Source organism: Dipteris shenzhenensis, chromosome 11 (genome assembly GCF_047967505.1).
Source record: "Dipteris shenzhenensis isolate YYH24624 ecotype China chromosome 11, Dip_SZ_1.0, whole genome shotgun sequence".
Classification (NCBI taxonomy): Eukaryota; Viridiplantae; Streptophyta; class Polypodiopsida; order Gleicheniales; family Dipteridaceae; genus Dipteris; species Dipteris shenzhenensis.
Window position 1 is genome coordinate 45,928,574 of NC_141606.1, and position 19,618 is coordinate 45,948,191.

At 43.7% G+C, this 19,618-nt stretch overlaps 1 protein-coding gene across 1 annotated transcript in view; it reads right to left on the bottom strand.

The window, feature by feature from the left end:
* Window positions 1-12,498, bottom strand: part of LOC147897080 (uncharacterized) — a 116,171-nt gene extending 103,673 nt beyond the window's left edge. Inside the window, exons 1-2 of the mRNA XM_087382039.1 lie at window positions 12,413-12,498; window positions 11,374-11,426 (exon numbers count right to left, since the gene is read on the bottom strand). Of these exons, the coding sequence (XP_087238165.1) occupies window positions 11,374-11,376 (3 nt within the window). The 5' untranslated portion in view covers window positions 11,377-11,426; window positions 12,413-12,498. The remainder of the gene's footprint in view (window positions 1-11,373; window positions 11,427-12,412) is intronic.
* Between the last annotated feature and the right edge of the window lie 7,120 nt (window positions 12,499-19,618).

Below are 19,618 nucleotides of genomic sequence, written 5' to 3' on the forward strand. Positions count from 1 at the left end.
ATTTCGGCAGGTCTATTGCAGTTTACAGCCTTCTACCTCTTTCCGGGTATTCCTCTTGCTGGATTTTAGCATGGCTGATGCAAATCATGTCCCTCAAGCGGACCACCCTATGGCAAATTCTAGCCAGCCTTCCTAGATGTCTGAATGAGAAGTCGATATGGACAACTATGATCTTTACGGAGCTCTAGCTACTAAAGACGCCTTCAACCAATTCCTAAGGCAAAACTTGAGCCATTAAATTTGAATCATGAGAAGATGTTTCAGTAGATCATTGCGATGCATACTCATGTTCAAGCTTTGTCTCACATGGATGCAATGGTTTTGGTTCTTAGACCGAACATGACTCCCGCTCAGTTTTCTAGGGAACAGAAAGATCGTAAGAAGGAAGTGGTGGATACTTGGCTCCCTAAATGGCAAGTACACTTCAACTTCCATCCCTATTCTCAGGACAAAAGAATTCAATTATCAATTGGATACCTAGCAGGAAAAGCTCTTCTCTGGTGGAAAGAATTGAGGCCTCGGCCAGCCACTTGGGTAGAGTTTGAGATGACTTTCAGAGCTGAATTTCTCAAGAAGGAAGACGATTACAATATTGTGGCTAAGTTTAAGCTATCAATATGACCAAGCAGAATCTCAATTTCGAGACATACCTACAAAAATTCAAGGATCGCACTCCTAGATATAAAATGATCTAGAAATCACTCTAGGACTCAATAAAACACACTAGAAGTCACTCAAATTGACTCTATTTCCTAACACCCCCCCATGGAGGAAAGGTGAGAGACTACTGGAATGGAACCAATAACAGAACATGACAATGACAAGACTACTAATTTGTGCTCCGTATGTAACTCAGAGGGTAAAGTTTGAGCATGTTCAGAGGTTGATCCAAGCACTCTCATGGCTTGAGACTCAACATGCTCAGAGACTCATGTCTTAGCATGGCTACATGACCAGCTCATAGGTCTAGGGAATACACCAACATCCTGGAGACCCTATCAAAGCCAATAGCTCCACATAACATCCCCCTCCTAGTTCCAGGGACTAATTACGAATGTGGAGCCACACACCACAGATATGAAAGGAAATACACCATTTAGGAGGACTATCCAAGGCAGATAACCTTTATTGATCCAACACACATCATTATTTCATTCATTTTTGGAAAACAACCCAAGGAAGAGTACCCAAATACATCAATCTCAGAAAATATACTCATCATCCTCGTCTACCTCTAGAGGGAGAGAGAGATTGCAGATTTCAGCGAGAAGTGCTTGTTCTAGAGTGTTGTCCTTTTCGTCCTCATTGGTGGCATCTTGCATCAAGTGGGCATGCTCCTTTGATTGTTGCTTTGCCATCTTTTGAAAGTAATGATCTTCCAAATGGCCAAGCTTTTTGCAATAAGTACATTCGAAGGTTTTAAACTACTTTTGCCTTTCGATAAAAGTGTCTAGGTCTTCGTTGAGTCTTCTTATTGCAGTTGTGTCCTTGTTACAATGATCCTTCTCAAGGAGAAGAGCCACCATGTCATCAAAGGTGGTTGTTGCAAGGCGAAGAACTTTAAGGGTGTTCTCAAAACAAGAGACCCTTTCCATACTTTTCATGAGAACCCCCATTTTGTCCTCATCATTTGGTGGACATTTTAAACTGGATAGTTGTTGCATAAGCGATTGCAACTTGGCTAAATAATCATGGAACTCATCACTATCCTCCATTTGCAATTTGTAAACTTGTAATTTCAAAAACACTTCAGACTTTGTAATTTTGTTACAGAAAAGGCTCTCTAGGCACTCCCAAATCTCCTTAGTAGTTTTTTTGAAGTCCACATGATGAACAAGTGAGTCAGCCAAGCATAGACCAATGATAGAAATGGCCTTAGCATTTTGCTGCTTCCATATCTTGTGTTGTGGTTGATCAAGTGTGGCCTCATAGTCTTCCTCAACAACGTCCCAAACTCCTTCGCGCATAAGAAGAAGTTGCATCCTTGTTTGCCAGGTAGGAAATCCCTCCCCTTTGATCTTTTCCATGAGCAATGAGGCAGAAGTAAGAGAAGTCATTGTGGTGCGTAACAGGCGACAGCTCCAAGGTGGAAAGAATGTGACGTCAGGTGGATGCAGAATAACGGGCAGTTAGAGCATGAGCGGCTGGAGCGGCAAAGGGCTGAAATCTGAGGCAGAATCAGCAGCATGCTGGAGCGGAAAAGGACCAAAAGATTTGAGGCATAGGCAACAGATTATGGGTAGCATTTATGGGCTGATTGAAACGTGAATAGCAGCAACATCAGCAGCTAGAACTGAGGCAGAATCAAAAGCAGCAATTGGCGGGAATTTTGAGGCTGGTGGCGAGGGCGGCGTGAGCAGTAGTAGTCGTGAGCAGCAACCACATGTCGATGTAGTTCAGTAGTAGGCGAATTTGCAGCAGCTCCAAAAGCTCCCTGGAGAGGCTAAGGTAAAGTAAAAAGGGAAGCTCTCCAAGAAGAAAGAGATGGGGAGAAAGGAGGGAATGGAAGGGAGCTCAATCATGGAGGAGAGGGTGGCTTCCATTTGCGGGCTTCCCTCATCCTCTAGATTGAGCATGGAGAAGGGGAAGGTAGGAAAGGAGGCTCTGATACCACTTGATGGAACTAGATAGGAGGCATGCTAGGCTAGGCTAGATAGCAAACATAATGAAATGAAAATATGAAGCAAAGGAAATGAAATGCTTAGAAAGAAATGAATAACCAAAGGAAAGTACTTACATAACCAAAGAGGCTTAAAGCTTGATTGATTTGACAAGTGAAAGTACAATGCCTTTATAGGATAGGCACACACACACTCTAAGTACCAAATGTATATGGACTCTCACTATGACACGTGGCACTCCTAGATATAAAATAGTCTAGAACTCACTCTAGGACTAAATAAAACACACTAGAAGTCACTCATATTGACTCTATTTCCTTGCTAGAAAATGGAGTCAAGTTGAGTCAGTTTTGGTTTGTTCTAGTGAGTCGTAGTGTGAGTTTTAGTCTAGTGTGTCCTATGGATGCCACTGTCACATTGGGGGTTATCCCATACGCATTGTACTCATATGTGTGTGTGTGCTCTATATAAGAGCTGTACTTGTCACTTGTCACATCAATCAAGTATCAAGCCTACAAGCTCTTTGGTCTACATGTGAGTACTTTCATTTTGTTCATTGCTCTTGCTATTTCATTTCCATTTCATTATGTCTCTCTTTGAGTATCATTCTCTCTCTCCCTAGCCTACCCTCTCTCTCTCTCTCTCTCTCTCTCTCTCTCTCTCTCTCTCTCCACCATGCACCTTCATGTGGTATCAAAGCCTCCTTTCCTAGCTTTCCCTTCGGTGGAGGATAGAGATGTCATCATCATGAGAGAGATGGAACAGCAACTTGTGGGCAAAATGAGGGCAGCTCAGCTCACTAGCTCATGCAGAATGGGAAAGGCAAAGAATATTAGCAATGCCATGCATCACGAGGACACAAGAGGGCTGGTATGGACAGCAGCAGTCGTGGCAGGTGCAGCATCAATGGGCCGACAGTACGAACAGGCTGGAACAGTCCGTACTGTTTGGGACAGTCTGTACAGTCCATAGGGACTATATGGCCTGTACAGCCTGCTTACAGCGGGCTGTACGGCCTATTTGCAAGTCGATGAAGTAGCTGGTGACGAGGCTAATAAGGCGGCTGATGGAGAAGCAAAAGACGGGGCTGTTGGCGAGGCATTTCGGGCTGAGGAAGGGGTAGCTGATGGCGAGGTAGATCAGCACCAAATCAGCTTCGAAGGTGAGGCTAAGGGAAGCAAGATGGGAAGAAAGGAGTGGAAGGGAACTCTATCTTGGAGGAGAGGGGAGCTTCCATTTGCGTGCTTCTCTCATCCTCTAGGTAGAGCAAGGAGAAGGGAAAAATAGGAAGGGATTCTGTGATACCACATGAAGGCACATGGTGGAGAAGGAGAGAGAGAGAGAATAGGCTAGGGAGAGAGATAATGATACTCAAAGAGAAATGGAAATGAAATGACTAAGAATGAACAAATGAACGTACTCACATGTAGACCAAAGAGCTTGTAGCTTGATACTTGATTGTCAGCACTTTAGGAGTGGGAAAGCATGATGGGCAGATGAGCAATGGTGAAGACGTCATTGCGGGTAGTTTGCTGCTGTACATGGTAGACAGAAAGCGGGCAGCTGAATAGGAATGGCAGGCTGTAAAGGGCGGACAGAATGGCAGAGAATGGTGAGCTGTATTACTGGAAAAGATGGTGGGCAGATTGACAAAGAATGGCGGGCTGGAGTTGTAGAGATGGCGGGCTAGAATGTAGAAATGGCGGGCTGGAGTTGTAGAGATGGCGGGCTAGAATGGCATCGGATGGAATGGTAGAGAAGGCGTCCAAGAAAGCGGGCAGAAGCAGGCAGAGATGGCACAGATGGCTACCAAATGGGCAGAACAAACAGTTGAAGTAGCAGTCCACGCAGCAACTATAGTTGCCAGCTCCAAAGTGTCTTCAATGGCACCTCCAATGTCGATGTAGATCAGCTCATGGAGAGGCTAAGGGTGAGGGAAGGGAGCTCTATCTTGGAGGAGAGCGTAGCTTTCATTTGCGGGCCTCCCTAATCCTCTACATTGAGCATGGAGAGTAGGGAAAGGGCTAGATACATAGCTTTGATACCACATGAAGGGAACATAGTGGTAGGGAGAGAAGCAAGCTAACACAAGGAACGGAAAGGAAAGATAGCAAACATAATAAAATGGAAAGGAAATGAAAGCAATGAACAAATACTCACACGTAGACCAAAGTAGCCTATACTTGAATGAGTTGAGTGATTTGACAAGTGACAAGTACAATGCCTTTATAGGATAGGCACACACACACTAAGTACCAAATGCATATGGAATAACTCCCAATATGATACGTGGCACTCCTTGACACCTAGTACTATAAAACTCACACTAGGATTCACTAGAACAAACCAAAACTGACTCAACTTGACTTCATTTCCTAACACTTTCTTCACCTTCTGTCACTGTCTATCCTATCCACCCTCTCTTCCAGTTCAGCTCTCTCCCAAACATGGCAAATTTGTCCGAGATGGCAGAGAACAAGACTAGAATTCCAGTTTTGCCCACGTTCCCGGTTGACAATCACTTGCTCACGTTTGGGTTGTTGCCATCTTTGACGTCAAATCATTGGATTGCTTTGTCGGTCAAAGCACGTCTCAATTCGGCTGTCCCAGGATTCTCCTAATCATTGGATTGCTTTGTATGTCAAAGCATGTCTCAATTCGAAGAGAGAGAGAGAGAGAGACACCTCAAAAGAAATTCAGAGTCAAAATCCCAATAGAGAAACAGAGAGAGGCACACGGGCATGAGGGTTCCCAGCATCAACACAGAAACCATGGTTATTAGAGGTGACTTGAATCCAAAAACGAAAGTGTATGTCTAGAACTTTATTAACAAAGCCAATGTACCAACATAGACTTATGTATGGGCTCAATTATGGTGTCTAGCAGGTGACGATGGAGTCTCTGTTACAATCATATGATCTAGCAGATTTCATTTTAATAGGTGTTTCCAAACTAGATCCCCTTACGAAAGACCTTGGCATCCTAAAGGAGGAGACCGAGACCCTGTCTCAGCTCTAGGACCATGTCAATGCAAGGGTAAGATTGTTCATTTTTCTTAACTGTACTCCTCAGGTGATTAATCACGTGAAGCACATGACCGTGGCCAAGATTATATGGGAGCATTTGGCATCCCTGTATAATCAAACCCCTCCCATAAAGGGGTTTCCCTAGAAGTCTAGACGCGGTTGTTGGATTCCCAATAAGTCTTCATCAATGTGGGACCACATCAACAAGTTACAGGAACTACATTAAGAGATCCTCTAGGTGGGGAAGCAGATATCATCAAAGGACATGACCATAGCTCTACTGTCCCAATTATCCTCTTAGTATGGGGTCTTCTATTCGTCCATGATCACAAGTGGCAGGATGAATGAGTTGACCTGGGAGGAATCCGTCTCGATGGTGCTTAACCAGGAGGAGCGCTTTGTAGATCGTACAATGTTACTGCCGCGATGATGTATATCCAGCCTTCTAGTAGCACGAGAGGCAGGATGCGTTGCCAGCAGGTTTTCTAGATCCAAATGCAGGATTGCTTGCTTGTTTGTGGCAGTTGGACCTTCCAATCAGGTGCCAATGGAAGGGAGTCATTCATTGAGGTAGGCTTTCAGGCAGGACCTCAAGCCACAAGGAGTTTTTCCTGCTAGCTCAGGTGGCAGTATGTTCCAATATGTATTCTATTTGGACGTTATGACGTGGAAGATTCAAATGGGTCCTCCTAGTGTTCTGCTGACAGCTATGGTCTAATGAGCTACTAGAGATCCAGATGGGTCAGTAGATTGCTAGTGCAGGAATCCAAACACAGGTGATTGATCCTTGTGAGCTGTTATTTGCTCATTGTCGTTAGAGCACTGATGTTCATCGATCTGGCAACAGTGTACCAATTTGGACTTGAGCAGGTCTTCAAGGGGGGCTATCTAGCTCTGAGATATAGGTGCCCATGCAGGGAAGTGGACCTTGCGTCAGTGGCAGTATCAGTTGTATTATTTTTTGAGTACAATCTTTTGGAGTGATGTACTAGTACCAGCAGTTGGATTGTTGTACCATATGATATGTACCAGTACTGAACCAAAGTAGTGTACCTAGAACCTGTGGCTTGGGAGCAACACTTCCAGATTGTGCTAAGGCAGTTCGTGCCAAGAGGGAGCTTTTTCAACAGTACCAAGGCGGCCTTCAGCGATGGGGTATCACACGACAGATTCCTCCAGTTGTTCCAGTGGCACACCTAGCTCCCTGGCGTTTGTGTTCCATACAGGAGTTGAAGAGGGGATGTTAGAGGTTAACATCTCCTGATGTCACCTATGAAGGAGGGCCAATGCTTGTGGGTGTGCCCACCCCCCCTGAGGCTAGGGTAAGGTGAGCAAGGGTTTGTGCTGTGGGTGTGCCCACCCCTGTGAGGGTAGTCTAGGGTAAGTACTACATGGTCCTCCTGGGCCCATCGTTGGTCCACATGCTGTCCCATGGCAGCCTTGTGGAGGCACATTTGCTGCTCACTGGGGAGGCCTAGAGGCAAGGCCAGTAGGGCTGTTTTCGCAGGACCTAGCAGCCCCCTATAGGCTGAGAGAGGCATGCTAGTCGGCCCATGGTAGGGCAGCAGGGGTCGGCTCTAGAGGAGGTCCAGTCGGTCCATGTGGCGTAGGGGACCAGCCCCTTGGAGGGCTGTTACCAGCCCCTTATGTAGGGCAGAGGTGGTTTGGCCCACCCTCCTTGCTGGTCGGCTGCCTAGGGCAAAGGGGTCGGCCATGTGCCCCCCTGCTGGTCGGTTCTTTAGGGAGGAGCTGGGGGCTATTTATAGCCCCCCCCCTCAGCCCTCATTCCTCACTTGCTAGAGCAGTACTTCCAGTCCCGTGTGTGCATCTGCTGGAGCAGTAGTACATCCAGCCCGTAGTGCATGTTCTCAAGCAGGGTTGTGGAGCAGTTTTCCACACGTGTGCATCCAATGGTTGAGGTTGTTGAGCAGTCCTATGGAGCTCTTGAGCAGTCTGTTGTGCAGAGATTTTCCTCCAGTTGTAGCGGGGCTTTTGCCAGAGATCACTTGCAATTCTCCTGTTTCTATCTCTCCCTCTTAGTGTGGTGTGGGATGCTCTCTCTCTCCCTCACAGAATGATGCTGATAAGACATTCTTGCAGGACATGGAAGAGATGTTGCAGTTTACCAAGGAGTCTATTAGAAGTGCCCAAGACAGGGACATTTTTTATTCTAATCGACATCGTTCACCTAGAGAGTTCAAATTGGAGCGATGGTATATTTGCGTATTCCCAAGGAATCGAAGAGCCTAAGTACTGGAAAGGTTGGGAAATTATCCCCCAGATATTGTGGTCCATTCACTATTATCCAAAGAAATGGCCAAGTTGCATATGAACTGGAATTGCCTCCTAATGTAAGAATTCATACAATCTTTCACGTTAGTAGAGTGAAGGAAGTACTGGGTGCTGAGGATCAGGTAGTAACTCCTCAAGACCTTATAGGCATTGAAGATTTGACCTTTGTACCGCACAAACCAAAAAGTATTCTTGGATTTCGTGAACGTCAAGTTAAAAATTAGGACGATCGCTAAATAGAAGATTAAGTGAAAGGATCATGTCGAGGAGGACTCTACATGGGAGACATTGACTAACCTTCAGAGAGAGTTTTAGGACTTTCTTATTAACTCAAGAGTGAGTTCTAAGAGGAAGGGGAGTATGTCATGTGCATGGACCGTATCTGACGTGTGCTTAGGCACACAAGACTAGCTTAGGTAGCATGAGGAGGCTAGGGGATAGGCATGTGATTCTCAGGTTGGGTTAGGGTTCCTGTTAGGGCAACGGACGAGTTAGGGTTCTTGTTATTTTTAGTAGCACTAGGCTCGAGCCTATATAAGGAGGCCAAGGGTTCAGTTTTCAGTCACACAAGTCAGAGAAAGCTTGGCTCTTCCTTGCTGGTCTGCTGGACCATGTTGCGGACGCGCACCTGCTTTCTAGTGTAGCCTGGATTCCCAACACTGTCTTGAGGCCTTATGGGCACCTCTTGGTGGTATGGGACACCAGGGTGGTTGTAGACTGATTGGATGTAGATGTTTGTGCTAGCAGCCCAGCATGTGGCTCAGGGGGATGCTCAGATCCTACGGGTTCTAGACCCGTGAGCATCATGGTTGGGTGGTGAGCTTGCATGTTCTTTCCCTTGTGGTTCTATGGTCGGTTGTTTGTGCTTGTGTGCAGGTCTGGATCTCCAGGAGTAGGCCTAGTCCATGCACCAAAAAGAGATTTGCAAGGCCAAGCAAGACCGGCTTGCAGAATTGGCCACACGAACCACAGTCGTGCAACTAATCAAAGTCGACACCGAAGACCCCCACCGCCACCACCACCACTCACCAAGGTGTACCTGACAACAAGCACAAAAGAAGGTAGTGTAGGAAGGAAAAAGCAGAGGGGAACGCATCGTCATCCCCCCCATGTCATTAGACATTCCCTTACCACTGAGTAGGCATGGAAAACGGCCTTGAAATCAGCCTTCAAATCAGCCTCGAATGAGCTATAAAGATTTGAGAGGTGACTACACGTCACAGATGCTCACTTGTCGACAATGTAAAGTCGTTTCAGCTACTTTGGGAGGAGCCGACCGGAATGACCTGATCAAGGGCGTATTTGAGCTCAATACCCTCTGTTGGCAAATGAGTGAAATCTGTGCCATGCAAGCTAGTAAGATTTACAACTTGTTTCACTCATGCATCAAGCCTCCTGCTCCACTTTGGCCATGCGCCACCAGGTAGCGCAACCAGGCCCGCAAATGGGAGCTACGAGGATACGGCATGAAACAAAGGGGGGACGAGCATTGAAACCTGGGACAGACAGTTCAGGAATTCAACTGCGGCTGAAGACAAGCTCGTAGACCGAAGAACAAAGCAGGCAAACGGAGCTCCCCCATGAAGGACAAAGGGAGCCGACTAGCAAAGGTCTCGACGAGGAAGGGATAAACATGAACCCGTCAGTCCACAAAGTACAACGGCTGCCCAAAGGGCAGGTTGTGCATTAAGTTCACGAAGACCGTGTGCATTAAAGGCAAGTGCCAGCCAAGGCTCATGGCGCTAGGCACCAAAGGAAGTGGCACTAGAAGATGAAAGGAGTCAAAGGAGAGCGGCCATCATAATGACCAAGGTGAGCACCATTACATCAATTGATCCTCGTGTTGACCAACTCGATGAAGGATGCCATCGTGGGACTCGCATGAACGATAACTCCAAGCAAATCCTATCAGTCCAGGTTGATACATCTAATGGCGCTTGCACTTCTGACAAGAGCAAGACGAACCATTGTAAATGCGATGGTTAGTACCCTATGTATATAAGGATCTAGGGTCCTAGGTTTGAGTATTGTTTTTGCAACATAGGTACATTCAAGTGTGTAGAACACAGCACATAGGTGTTAATCCAAGCCCTTTTGGGCTAAGTAATAGAAGGGCCATTGGAACACCATGACTGCATACTCACCTTCTCTCTCTCTAAGCATTCAATTCATTCTGAGTTGCATGTTCCCCCCTTGCCTATAGGCATTTGGTCTGCTTTTCTTGTCTATCTGGAAAAGGCAATTGCCCTACAAACTCGGACAAACGAAAGGCCACAAGACAAAGGGCCAAGCCTCCAATCATGATGCACATTCGGCATCAACACTTCCTCCCCAACCACTCACTCAGCACACAACTTGGGGATCAGCCACTAGCAAAAAAATGAACATTGCACTTCATAGCCAAGACATTAAAACTCTCCCCAACACTAAAAAGGATTTTTGTCATGCTAGAAGCGATTGCAGCTCTGTGTGTTGCCAAGCGGGTATCGACTTGGGCACCCCTCTGTCAGTGACCCGTCACCTCCATGCTCACCTCACCCAAATGTCAAAGGCAGAAGTTTTAGAATACAGAATTTTATTTAGAAATTAGCAACCAAGCAAGGGGTGAAGGAGAGAGAAGATCCCAACTGAATTGCACTCCTTTTCCATTTCTCATTTCCCCCCCAAAAACCTCTTCCCTCTCACTCCCTATACAATGGTGTCTTTTTTCTCCCCTTGAGTGTCCTATTTTTCTCTAGTTTTCCCCGTTCTCTCTTATCCAATAGATCTTTATTTTGGCTCCATTTACACCGGATCTAAGTACTATGACAATGTATCCATACTACATCTTCCATGGGATTACCATCAACCCCTCACATTTAATTACATAACTCGGGCTCTAGTAACCCGATCAACACAAAACAGGTCACATCCAGAAGCCTGTGAGATTCCCTACCTCCCTCTAGAGCCCATAATAGAGGTGGATTTACAAAAACCTGGTATAGGCCTGCTATACCAGTGACTCTTGAACCTTGCAAACCAATGCAAAAGCCATGAAATAAAGTTTTACATAATCGATCCAAATTCATAGGGAGGGGGGACACACACACACACGGCTCGCGTGCGCACGCGCATATGTATATATATGGAGTATGTATACATAAACATATCAGCCACATGTACATGCTTCTTAATGCAAAGTTGCTTTACCCAAAAAAAAAGTGTGCATGTACACATACATACATACAGATATAAATAGATAGATAGATAGATAGAGAGAGAGAGAGAGAGAGAGAGAGAGAGAGAGAGAGAGAGAGGTATGTACACACACACACATGTGTGTGTGTGTGCGCAAGGACACACGCATATGTATATATATGTAGTATGTATACATAAACATATACATGTGTGAATGCATGTATTACTGCCAGAATAGATGCAAAAGAAGAGCATACCATGGCCAACTTGATGATATTGCAAATATCATATAAACATGCAGCTACCTTTCCTGCAACCACTACCAAAATTATTAGTACAGGTATGAATATGCACATTAAATAGAGACTAAGCCATTGTGGAGATGAAAGACAGTCGCTGACTTCATTATATTGTTTGGAGAATCTTTAAAGTATGACACTAACAGCGAATTTGCCATTTTGTTTAGAACGATATACATAGCAATTAAATGATTAATATTGTCTTTAAGCGCATCAGAATCAAGGAGAATACATAACGAACTCTACAAATGTATGCAAAAGCACATAGAGTGAAAGCTGGCTCCATTTCCCATAGGACATTGAGGGACAACACTTGTTCCAAATTGACATCTTCTCTAGAAAAGAACAAGAAAAAGATGATCAGCAAGTTCTTATAATCCTTAAGATGTGGCTGTGTTAGACACGAGGTAATGTACTCCCCATCGAAAAAAAGAATCTAGTGATGCCCGAAAAATCAAATATTCCCTCCTCTAACGATTTATGAGATCAAAACCAAGATTTTCTTGACATCTGAACGGATTGTAGTATGCAATACCCTTTTAATTTCAAAAATTAATCTCTTTTAAGGGAAATTTCAGATTGAGCAGCAGTAAGAAGAATAGTGAGTGGTTCTTATGCTCTTAAAGTTGTCTAGTCAGAATTGATAAAAGCAGGAAAATATTGACTGAATATGCCACTGGACAAACAAGAACTAGAAGCTAAAATTTCAATGTCTTCTTGAAGCTCACAAAATGTTTAAAGCATTTGTCGTTTCTATTTGACTAAGACAAGAATTAATTTTACATAAACTACCATTAAATTATGTCTTGATCTTTCAAAATAAAGTGAAATCGAAGTGATGCTATGAAGCCTTATTTTCGATGCTCTCAAATTTTGGCAGCACAAGAACGGTAACGTGATAATGATAGGAGTTTTGCTTAATAAGCAAAAACTAAACCATCTGCGAGCATCCACAAAAGGGTAAGACAGTTTTAAGTACACTCGGATAAGGACTCACCTAAGTGAGCAAGACACGCTGCCGCCACTATCCTGCAGAAACTTCCTTCCACTTCGGATTCAATTTTCCACAACCAATAACTTCTAGACCTGCTTACTTGAGGACGGTTGAGTCGTTACATACGTACCTGCTGAATTACCAATGGGCATGATTAAAGCAGGATACAAGACAATGGATAAGACACTAGGAGGCATTCTTTTGCATTACTCCCCAACCCCTTCCGAAACGATATTTTGTCCATGTCCATTTTATGCAGATACCATGTTTATAGGAGCTTTCCGTGGGCCTCCAGGAGCCCATAGTCTCCATTTTTGGGACCTTGATATGAAGGTGTGTAAAGCACAATCATCGGTGTGAACCTAAAACCCGGTACGAATGTTCGATGAATAAGCCAACAACGCTCTTCGTTCCGTTAAAGAAAATCCCAGCCAGTCTCAAAGTCCAGCATACAACGAATACGTTTTGACGAAGGTTACAATTCCTCTTTTAAACCGACAGGAGAAAGCACGTACAGACAACGAGTGCATCTCTATGCTTACACCTTGTAACCACGTCTGCATACCCGCTGTGTTCCAACTTCACCAAATTAGTCCGCCAAGCATTGTAGAATCTTCTTCGCAGTATTGTCGTTGATTTAATAAGAATGATGCCACATAGTTTACGCGTTGTAGAATCTTCTTCCCACGATTTGTGTCCTCGTCGATAAGTGTTTGTGTAATTCCAGTAGTATCAGACCACTTGCTTTTGCGGAGTGAATATTATGCAAGTCCGGGCGGGAAAAGGCTTGTTGTACTGCATTTGGGTTCATGGTGGGTGATGGTAAACATCGCGCCGGAGGTTCTCTACAGAATTACAAAGGTACAAGAGTGGCTACGTACCTTGAAATGCATGATCTGTCTAGTGAGAACTTATCACGCATGTGTCTCGTGAGAACTCACGCATGGCAATGGCAAGGTGGCAACGACTGGATTCTCCACGATTCTACAAAGCTTGGCGATAAGCAATTTGGAATTCCTCACGAATTATAGGCTTTTAGGACAGTTGCAATGATAACAGCTGTTCGTATGCGTAGTACGTACCCGCTGTCCTTTGAGTCGCCATCAAATCCAGAGCCCACGTCGTACAAGGCACCGTACAAGGCACAACTTCCACCTAATTAAGGGCCTGTTTCCACGGGAGCGGCACCTCTGCGCGCGGTGGTGGTGGCAGTCTAAGCATGCGGATGGCCGATCCAGCATTTTGAAAGACGATAGACTCATTATTCGACCCTGAGCACTCTCCGCGTTTGGCCCCAACGGGCGATGGCAGTGGGCCACCCCATCTGGCTGCGCAAAATTAGGTCGCTCATGACTTCAGCACACATTCACATGCTCTCCCAAAGAAGTGGCACTCGGCATTTGAATTGAGAGACTCCCAAGCAATGGTCACATTTTTGGTCATGAATGAAACCTCCAAAAAGTCTTGAGAAGTTTTTGGCCTGCCCTAGGGGGAAGGGTATAGTAATGTATGGGTGGTCCTTGCACAATGGATGGGAAGGCGATCGAGTTACCATTCAGTGATTGTGGAGGTGATCTCGCTCTAACGGGTGTGGTGATGTCCTGCGGGGATTTCGTTCTTTCCTGCTATGATACCGATGAGGGACGTATGTGGTGGTGCTTCTACTATAAGACCATGTGTTGGCGAACATCCTCGACCGCATATTGTCCTCACACTCTTCTTGTTCCATTGCATGTTACGCATGTATTTAAACTATTAATGTTAGGCACGCCATCAATTTAAAGTAAGGACCTTTTTTATGTTTCCAATTAATTCCACCATGTCTCCATGGTTTCTTACATTTATTTAAGTCACCAATTAATTCCACCATGTGTCTATGTTTGGTTACATTTAATTCCACCATTTGTGTATGGTTTCTTACATTGCATTCTTTGCAATCAGCAAACAAACAATCCATAATAAGGAGTGAATGTGGTGATGAGAGGAGATTATATGGGCCCTCGACTAAAAGCGCTAACTTTGCAGCACCCTTTGCAAAACTCTCATCATGACTTTAGAGCCATAATTCCCATAGGAGAGAACTTCATTCCTGGTGGGAACTCATTACACATACTCCACATAGGCAACCTTTGCAAGTACATTCGGTATGGTTTTGCCTTTGAGGGCAAGCTGCTCTCAAAGTATGGTATATATAAGGCTAGGGGTGTCTCTTACCCATTTACTTAAGGGCAGATTTAGCGTATTATTACAATTGTCAAACAGTGACATTAGTAGTCGCGCTTGCACATGTCCAGCAATTCTGGGACACACTCATTCTTGAGTCATTCTATTGAATCGAGGGGGCATTAATTGTTTCAAAGGCCACTGGCGAAGAAGGGTCATGCAACTATTCTCTTCATGTGAATGCAACCATTTAATTGTGAAGGGCAACCGTTCGATGGCGCCATAACCTTCTTCCATGATCCTCAATAGCCTCTTATATTCCTTGGGCTTTGTCTATCATTAGTTCAAATCGTGGCTTGATATCCACTGTCATGCACACTATATCATTTGTTGTGATTAAGGTCAACATGGATGGGGGACCCAGTGACCAAATCTTATAGTAGCTGGTGGGCCTAAACGAGGATAGAGCAGTGGTAAGATCATGTAATTCATTAATAAGAACTAAATCATATTTGTCAACATCCTTAGTGACTTTCCAAGCTCTTGATATTGTACAACTATCATTCATGAACGAGCATAAGAACACCCAAGCTCATTTGATGCAAGAGTATAACGACAAGGGGATAGTGATATACACTTTGAAGAATGTTTCCTTCCTCAGAGCGCATAACACATTGGGATTCTTCAACTTCACCATACTAGGAGAGGTTCTAGAGGGCAGCAAGCATGAAAAGTTAAAGGATGCTTTTGTCATCCAAGTTTCAGATTTAGGATATGGATGGAAGGGTGGTTTTCTCGAGTGCTTAAGCTCACCGATGGCTTGCGCAAATTGAAATGTTTGTCTTATGGATTTTTTTGATGATTACAGGTATTTGGAAAATTGCACTTCACCAACTTGAATGGGCAACTTACAAAGTACCAGTGCACATCATGTGGAGGTAGCAGAGTAAGTCGAGATCTAGCATGGCCATACTGCTACACATGCGAGGTAGTGCAAGGCATCATTCAAGTTACTTCTCTTCATGGATGAATTCTCATACATGACAATGGAGAAGTCTCAATTCAAGGGAAAGCCACGCATATTGACTACATTCTCATGTTGGACTCATCCTTCCTCGACATCCATAGTGAGAGCACGATCCATGCTCTTAGACACTAAGCCAGTAGGGAGCTTTACCATCAACAGTGCTGTTTTTATCATTGACTTTGAACCAAACATTTTATATTGTCTTTACTAGCAGTTCTATTCTTGTGGTTTGGTTTTCAAATAAGACACTTTCAATCTACTTTGTTTCAACTATGTTTTCCAATGAGTACCTAATTTTCAAAGTTTGTGATCATCATTTGGATTTCTTCATTTCTCATTAATATCAAATAATTAAAGAAGAAGAATGGTCATACCAGTGGGAAACTACGGAGGGTTCAAGGACTTCAACATGGTGTCACCTAAACATTTTTGAAGAGCACATCCTCATAACTCGGACTATTGAAATGTGTTCTATTGATGCTCCCAATCGAAAGTTATGTGTCCCTATTCAATGTCATATGTGACAAAATATGAAGAGGGGAGAGGAGAAGAGTGGAGATGAGGAGAGAGGGTACAGCTAGAGAGCACACCACAAATGACTAATTGTACACTAGATTTACTTGAAAATGTAGAATATATACAAACCCGTTAAGGTTTAGGGTTAGGGCATCTAGCCCTTTCCTTTATAGCACTCTATTGGGTTAGTGCTATGCACATATGATCACATGATGGTGCTCATGAAGTAGGCCTTCCCTCAAGATGATGATTCTATGGAATCGAAGAAGGACTGAACATTATATTCCATCACACCCCTTTAATGGGAATGTCCGTCCTCTATGTTAAATCAAGAGCTAGTCGGTGTTTCTCGAAAAGCTCTTTACCGAGTGGTTTGGTAAAGATGTCAGTAACATTTTCTTTGCTATCACAATGCTGTAGTGTGATGTCACCAAGTAATACTTTTTGTCTGATGAAGTTCTCTCTTACATCAATGTGCTTTGTCCTGGAGTGGTATATTGGATTCTCGGCCAATGCTTGAGCTGATTGATTATCACAATATATTGTTGTTGGCTTTGACTCATCAAAGTAATCTGTTTCTAACAATAGTCTTCTGAGTCATATAGCCTCATATCCACCTATAGTGAGTGCTCTATATTCTGCTTCAGTTGAAGATAAAAAACAGTTGGCTGTTTGTTTGACAACCATGATATAGCACCTTGACCAAGGAAAAATGCATATCCCTGTGTGGATCTCTTGGTCTCATGATCTTCGGCATATGATGTATCTCAAGACGCTTTTGGTTGCATTCCAATGAGACTGTTTTGGATTTGCCATAAACTGTGCTAGTGAGCTTACTGCATAACAAATATTTGGCCATGTGATAGTCAGATATATAAGAGATCCCATGAGCTACCTGTAGTACCTGTCATTGACTGTAGACTTTTCTGAATCTTTTGTAAGTTTCAAACTTTGTTCCATGGGAGTGGCTACAATCTTGCAATCTAACATCTTCAGGAGACTATCAACATACTTGAGCTGACTCATAAAGGTGTTGTTTGAATCTCTCCAGAACTCAATTCCAAGACAATAGTGCATAAGTCCAAGATCTTTCATGTCGAACTCTACAGATAACTCTTGTTTTAATTTTTTTGATGAAGCTATCCTTGCTTCCGGTCACAATTAGATCATCTACCTACAAAAGTGCAATAGTAATGTCTTCCCCTTGAAATTTGTAGTAGAGAGTATGATCTGCATTGGATTTAATGTATCGTAGATCAGCAAAATACTTGTCGATTCTGCTGTACCAACTTTTGGGTGCTTGCTTTAAGCCGTAGAGACTTTAGTTATGATGGCAAACCTTATTCTCCTTTCTTGGTTCAACATAACGTGCTGGTTGTTACATGTAGACTTCCTCGTCTAGGTAACCATTGAGAAATGCATTCTTGACATTGAGTTGATACACATTCCATCTGTTGAGTGTCGTTAGTGATATCAGGAACTGTATGGAATCCATATTTGCTACTGGAGCATAAGTCTCATCATAATCTTGACCATATTGCTGTGCAAATCCTTTCGCAACTAGTCTGGCTTTGTATCTTTGAATTCTTCCATCTGGATTGTACTTCACTTTGTATACCCATTTGTTTGCTATGACCTTCTTTCCTGGTGGAAGGTCGCATAATTCCCAAGTATTATTCTTGTACAAAGCATCCATTTCTTCATTGATAGAGATTTGCCATTCTAGCTTGTCTAATGCGTCTTCGAAGCACACTGGCTCTTCTATAGCCATGACGGTAGCCATAAGAGCATAGTTGGTGGTTTCAACTTGAATTGCTTTGCCTTTCTGAGCATATGTCAACGTAGCTAGTGGTCTGCTTTCCCTAGTAGACCGTCTGAGTTGGTGTGGCTCTACTGCTTAGGGTGTTTTTGGCAATTCTTGCTCTTCTTCCATCAATCTTTTATGTAGACTATGAAATCGGTGTGCCTATCTCCTGTGTTTTTGAGGTTTTCCATTCTGATTCCTCATTAAAGATTACATCTCTAGAGATAATGACCTTACAGTTGATGTGATCATACAACTTGTATGCTTTGCTTTCTTCACTATAGCCAACCATGATGCATTTGCGTGACTTCGCATTCAATTTTCTGCGATGATCATCATGTATGTGGGCATATGCTATGCAACCAAATATGTGGAGATGCCCAATGTGTGGCTTGTGTCTAGTGAATACTTCATAAGGTGTCATACCATGTATTGGTTTGGTAGGAAGCCGATTAAGCAAGTAGTTTGAGTGGCTATTGCTTCTACCCAATATTGATTTGGAAGATGCTTCTCACTAAGCATAGCACCATCTGCTAAACCATTCTTCCTTTCAGCTCTTGCATTCTACTGAGGAGTATCGGCACAAGTGAATTGTCTTCGAATGCCGTGACTTCTGCAAAAGTTCATGAATGTTGAAGACATGTATTCACCTCCCCTATCTCATCTCATGACTTTGATCTTTCTGCCTATCTAGTTTTCTACCATGGCTTTGAATTCTTGAAATCTGGAAAAAACTTCAACTCTTGCATTCTACTGAGGAGTATCGGCACAAGTGAATTGTCTTCGAATGTCGTGACTTCAGCAAAAGTTCATGAATGTTGAAGACATGTATTCACCTCCTTTATTTGATCTAATGACTTTGATCTTTCTACCTATTTGGTTTTCTACCATGGCTTTGAATTCTTAAAATCTAGAAAAAACTTCAGATTTCTCTTTCAAAAAGTAGACCCAACAAAAGTCAAGTAGTAAAGTGAACCATTGATGCTACGGGTCTAGGCATAATGCCATAAATCTTTATGTATCAAATCAAGAATTATTGAGATATCGAGCTCCACTCGTGATATGCCATGGTGACTGTTGTGCATTTGTCACCGACTTGTTAGCTGCAGATGCGGTTGGTACACCGCCCATGATAATAGCTAGATGACAGCTATCTTTATGTACTCTAGTTAGTGGCTCAGTTAGTATGCCACCTTAGTTAGCCGAGTTAGGTTTGAGACCCACATATAGGGTTCACCTATTCCTTTGTACTTAGAGTTCTTTTGGCTTTCACAACTAAGAAGAGAAAAACTGTTTTCAGCCTCCACCTTTGTGTATATTCCCCCATTGTGTATGTGAGAAAGCTGCAAGTGAGACTCCTTCCTTCTCTCCCACTCTCTTCACATGGTATTAGAGCTCGGTTTGTGGTAAGGAGCTCAAGAAAGCAAACCAAGTTCACGGTATCCTAGTAAGAGGATCAGTGTTGCTTTCCTTTTTTTTTGAGTTTGGGAGCAAATCTTTGCAGGTAGCACAGTCGGAAAGTGCAAGAGTGCACTGTCTCAGATTGGGACACCCTTCACGGTGTGGCGAGAGGGCAGTATATACTACAGGAAAGGGCTAAGCCCTTGGTGAAATTATTTTTTTGATTCGAGGCCATTTCGGGGCCCGTTTTGGTGGTGAAAGTTTTTCGCAGGCACTTAGGAAAGTGCCTTGTTTTTGC